Source organism: Anguilla anguilla, chromosome 16 (assembly GCF_013347855.1).
Source record: "Anguilla anguilla isolate fAngAng1 chromosome 16, fAngAng1.pri, whole genome shotgun sequence".
Taxonomy (NCBI): domain Eukaryota; kingdom Metazoa; phylum Chordata; class Actinopteri; order Anguilliformes; family Anguillidae; genus Anguilla; species Anguilla anguilla.
Window position 1 is genome coordinate 21,652,184 of NC_049216.1, and position 4,795 is coordinate 21,656,978.

At 38.7% G+C, this 4,795-nt stretch overlaps 1 protein-coding gene across 3 annotated transcripts; it reads right to left on the reverse strand.

The window, feature by feature from the left end:
- Positions 1 to 696: 696 nt before the first annotated feature.
- On the reverse strand, positions 697 to 4,572 carry LOC118215811 (GTP-binding protein RAD-like). Of its 3 annotated transcripts, none has more exons than XM_035396825.1 (5): positions 4,413 to 4,572; positions 3,673 to 3,961; positions 3,055 to 3,128; positions 2,663 to 2,867; positions 697 to 1,718 (listed from the first exon to the last, which is right to left on the reverse strand). In XM_035396825.1, the coding sequence occupies exons 2-5, from the start codon at positions 3,941 to 3,943 to the stop codon at positions 1,441 to 1,443; spliced, it is 828 nt and encodes a 275-aa protein (XP_035252716.1). In that variant the 5' UTR covers positions 3,944 to 3,961; positions 4,413 to 4,572; the 3' UTR covers positions 697 to 1,440. The 3 variants fall into 3 exon arrangements, with proteins under 3 accessions (XP_035252716.1, XP_035252717.1, XP_035252715.1); XM_035396824.1 differs by having other exon boundaries at positions 699 to 1,718; positions 3,673 to 4,051; XM_035396826.1 differs by lacking the exon at positions 4,413 to 4,572 and having other exon boundaries at positions 698 to 1,718; positions 3,673 to 4,045.
- Between the last annotated feature and the right edge of the window lie 223 nt (positions 4,573 to 4,795).

Sequence of the window (4,795 nt, forward strand, 5' to 3'; positions counted from 1 at the left end):
TACTCATATTAGTGGAGCAATCTCTGTGATGCTTTTTAAAACATAATAACATGATGGCTCTTTGAGATGAGAAAAAGTAAGCAAGAGGAGAAAACAGTAACAGTACATAACCACTTCATAAATAAAGAAACCAAAAATGTCTCCTAAGGTTTAATACAATTTCCTGAGATCAGTGGCTCAAGTCATTAGTAATTGGAGCATACATCTAGTCTTAAAAATATAGCCTCTGTATTTGATTAATTTGTGAATATTTTTATATGACACATCTGGTGTTTTTAAAATTCACAGTGCTATGTACATTTTTAATCAGACAATTAATAATGTAGTCAATTAGAATAATATAAAATGGGGAAAACATCGGCAAGTACAAACTACATGTATAAACTACATACCCAATTAGTTACGAGTAGCACTACTAATAATAATAATAAGAAGAAAAAGAATAAAAAGAACAAGATGACAGTGCATTATTAATTTATGATTAGCAGTAGTCTGGGTTTAGGGGGACAGATGTACTTTCTTGTTCCTTCTCCTCCTCAGACCATCTTGGTACCTTTGCAAAACCTTGGGTTACTTCAATGACTGAAGCTGCTCCATTCCATCCATAAAACATATTACAAATTATGGATTTAACACATTTGTTTTGATTTTGTTTTTTATTACAAAATATGAATGTAAACATAAAATTATGAACTACTAAAATGAAATAACATAGTTTTAAGAAACAAACAATGTCTAAACAATGCAAATTCACGACACAAATATAACTTATTGCTTCTGTTCATTCATTTACATCTGTAGTGTGAATCCCAGGACAAAATAAGAATACGTTCTTTTTTCATTTTAATCCTCACTGCCTCCCACCCACTTATGTCTCTGTATCTTAGCCAAAGTACTGTACGAACCAGCGTACTCATTTTCAAGTAAATATGCTTCCAGATGACACATAAATGGTGATCTTACACAAAGTGCTTTAAATAACATTTTTACAACCCTTTCTATAAAAGTTTCTGTAACAATGCTCCCTGTTTGTTTTTCTGCGCACTCTGTAGTATGGTGTGTGCTAAATGTTCCATCAAATAGAATATACAGTAACACAATACCATACTTCCTTCACTGCCAAGGCAATACTATGTCCACCTAATTATTAGGATGTGATTTTGCACTGTAACTCTCTAAAAACACAAGCCAAACATTTTATTTTAAGGCAGATTTAAAAAAAGAAAAAATGGTGAAATTTAGAAAGCCTCATGCAGATTCATCATCACCAAATTGTCATGGCATTTTTCTCAATACAATCCTCTCAATTTACAATTTTAAAAAATGTAAATAAATGTATGTACAGTTCTTTCAGTCCTTGGGTTAGTGTTGAAAACTCAAGCCTGTGACACACAGCTTCTGGTCTTCGGGGGGGGGGGGGGGGCAAAACGTTTTGACTTCTCAGAGGACTGAGAGGTCATGACAGGACTTGGACTTCTGCCGAAAGGCCATCTTTTTGTTCTTCTTAGCCACCATCCGGCCCAGGAAGCGTTTGGCCTTCTTGCTGATGCTTTCCCGCCTCTTGTTGTTGGCCTGCCGCCTGGCGTTGTCCTCTTTGCTGTCTTTGCGCAGGCGTATCTGCCGGACGATGCCCTCGAAGAGGTCCCGAACGTTGTGGTGCAGCGAGGCCGACGTCTCAATAAACTTGCAGTCAAACACCACAGCGCAAGCTCTTCCCTCTGTGAAGGAGAAAACAAGGAAAGTATAGAGGTATATAAGCATATATAAAATTTGCATTTGTATTGCCAAAGCATGGCAAGGAACATGTGAGACATCAGATAACAAAGAAAGAATAATATCTATATTATATATACAGTAATAATAATAACACATCTACACAATAAGAACAGCCTAAGTATGCGTAAGTGTTTGAGTGTGTGTGTGTGTGTTTGTGTGTGTGTGTGTGTATGCATGCATGTCACTGTGTGTGTGTGTGTGAGTGTATGAACGTGCATTTGTGTTTGTTAACTATAGTATTGTGTGATGATGTTTGTTTTGTCACTCACTATCTCTGAGTGTATTACATTCAAACATGTATTTTACTGCGGTATGTGCTGTTGGTCCCTCTCCAGGACTATTGGTAATTGCTCTCCTCTAGATTTAGGTAGTTGGAGGCATGATTTTTTAACTTTCTTAAAATATTTTCCCTGATATTGTCATATTTATGGAATTTTAGAAGTGTACCTCAGTTTCAACCTCGCCTGTTGTACAGTGACCACGTATTCTCAATTATGTTGGTATGTTTGTGAAGCAGTGCTGGTCTTAGATGTATTATTGTTAGGTGTGAGATGATTAGTTAGTCTCAAGACCAGCTGACTTAGCAGAGTATTTCCAAGGCTCAACTTTTGGGTTTGAAGCACATGAAACTGCAGCGTTGTTTTGGGATTTGATTTGAGATGCATCCAGAATTTGAGAGCCCTTTTAATATGTTTATAGCCAATGGAAATCATCCTAATTCAGCCCTGTATGCATTGTATGGTGTTTTTCTGTGGATGTTTAGAAAGTGTTCTGCAGAATTCTGCATTCAGAGCATCAATTAGCTGCATCTTCCATCTAGTGTATATCTAATGTGTTGCTATAGCACACATTTTCCAAGGGATGTGATGAAGGAAAAGGTGCTCACCCTCCACTGTGACCTCTCTGGACCGCACAAGATCGCTCTTGTTCCCCACTAGTATAATGGGAATGTTCTCAGACTGCCTGGCCCTGCGCAGCTGTATGCGCAGCTCAGAGGCCTTCTCAAAGCTGGCCTTGTCCGTTACTGAATACACGATGATGTAAGCATCGCCCATCCGCATGCACTGCTCCCTCAGCCATTGGCTGTTATCCTATGGCATCACAGCAAAGAAAAACACTTCTCACTACTGGTGTTCCAACAATGTAGGCTCTTAGAGCTACATGAAATTATACTGTGTGACAAAATTACATTTTATCCAAATATATAGCAAATACTTCTATAAGATAATTAAATATCTAATCACAGCCAGAATGTATGGCATTATAGATCCTGCTCACCTGTTCCCATATGTCATACAAAATAATAGAAGCCTCCTCGTCATCAACAATGACTGATCTGTCATATGTGTTTCCTGAAACAGAAGCAGCAGATGATCAATACACCAGACTAAAAAGCAAGAAAAGCATCAAGGCTCTAAACTGACACACATTTAGCACCCGTAATAACACTTTTACAGAGCACAGCACATTATTTTCTTCAGTTGTACACCTCCTTTAGATATTGTACTTCACACATTTTTTTATCACTGCAGTGAAACATGAATGCTGCTATCTGAACTAAGAGATGGTCACCCCTTGAAATAAATTGATTAAATCAATCATCAATGCACATGATATACCCTGTCATATACGGGTTTACCAAAGAGGCAACTCATAAATTGTAATGCTATAGAGCTAAAATGATACAATTTTCATATTCAAATGATATCTATGCCATTTTTTCATTTTTATTTTCTAGTTACAAATGTCACACATTAACCCCTGAGATAATTTAATGTGACTTTTAAATTAATTAATTAATTTTTTAACATGGGTTTCATTGTGATTTTTAAAATTATAATTCAAACTAACAAGCAGGCTTCAACATTTTAGTCGCCTCCACCCTCCCCCCTTCACCTGCTTCATCGCAGTCGTGACACTCTTCAACTCCGCCGAATATACGTGCCAAACTTGATTTTCCAACGCCATGTTCGCCCAGGAGAACCACCTTGTGAGCCTGTCCCTCGGAGTCGCTGCCTGAGGAGATGATAGAGTCGGAAGAGTCTGACACGCAGCTATCTCGGTGCTGGTCACAGGGGCTGTAGGACGTGCAGCGCATAAGGCTCGCCAGCTCTCCCGTTTGTGCTGAGGGCATTGTAGAGTGCAGCTCTCGGTCATCCACTGGCATGCTCCTTCGATGCAGGGTCTGCAGGTGGACGGGAAACGGTATGCTACCTCGTCTTTTGTCCATGTTCCGCAATTTGTCACCTTTGTTCAGAGTCATGTTTCCAGATATCTGAAATTTACAAGCGTAATTAACAACAGTCTACCGAAATTAATGTTTCATTATTATTATTATTATTATTATTGTTGTTGTTGTTGTTGTTGTTATTATTATTAGCCTCATTTATGCTAGAAATATTCAGTAATGTACCAGTATTGTCCAAACCAGCCAGGCACGTTTGAAATAAAAAAATAAATAAAAAAACGTTTGGATACATGCTCAGATTATACGTTTTGGTAAATACCTTTTAACAAAATGAATCACCCTACATAGTCTATATAATATGTGGTAAGACGGTGTTTTAAGGAAAAATTTCAACAACACATAAATATCACTGAAACTATGAAATATTTTGTTCCACGCGTAAACCTACATTTCAAATTCCAAGTCCAATTCCAAGCTTTTCCTTTCGAAATCCTGTCCCTTTGTGTAGCCTCTTTCGCGGGGGATAACGATGTTAAAGCTCCTGTTACAAAGTGTCAGAATCCTTTACGGTATATGCGCTCTTCCACAGTGGTTTTCGGTTTGCTTTCAAAGACTCGGGTCCCCTTATTTATCTGCCAGCAAACTGACGTCATTCCGAGGCAGGGTTTGCCTGGCTGTCATGGCTCGCTTTAGTGTAGTAGCATCAGCTGGGGAGGGAGGGCACATCGGAATCCCTGTCTGCCTCACAACGTGATTCAACGCTGATCGCGGGCGGCGACGGGGGTCTCCCCTCCCACGCATCTCCTACAAGCCTGATGTAATTCGCTTTCA

Coding starts and splice junctions, on each gene's coding strand:
- LOC118215811 (XM_035396826.1), bottom strand. CDS start 4,039: ATGACTCTGAACAAAGGTGACAAATTGCGGAACATGGACAAAAGACGA. Junction 3,129..3,672: donor TCACGACTGCGATGAAGCAG/GTGAAGGGGGGA, acceptor CTTCTGTTTCAG/GAAACACATATGACAGATCA. Junction 2,868..3,054: donor TGTATGACATATGGGAACAG/GTGAGCAGGATC, acceptor GTGATGCCATAG/GATAACAGCCAATGGCTGAG.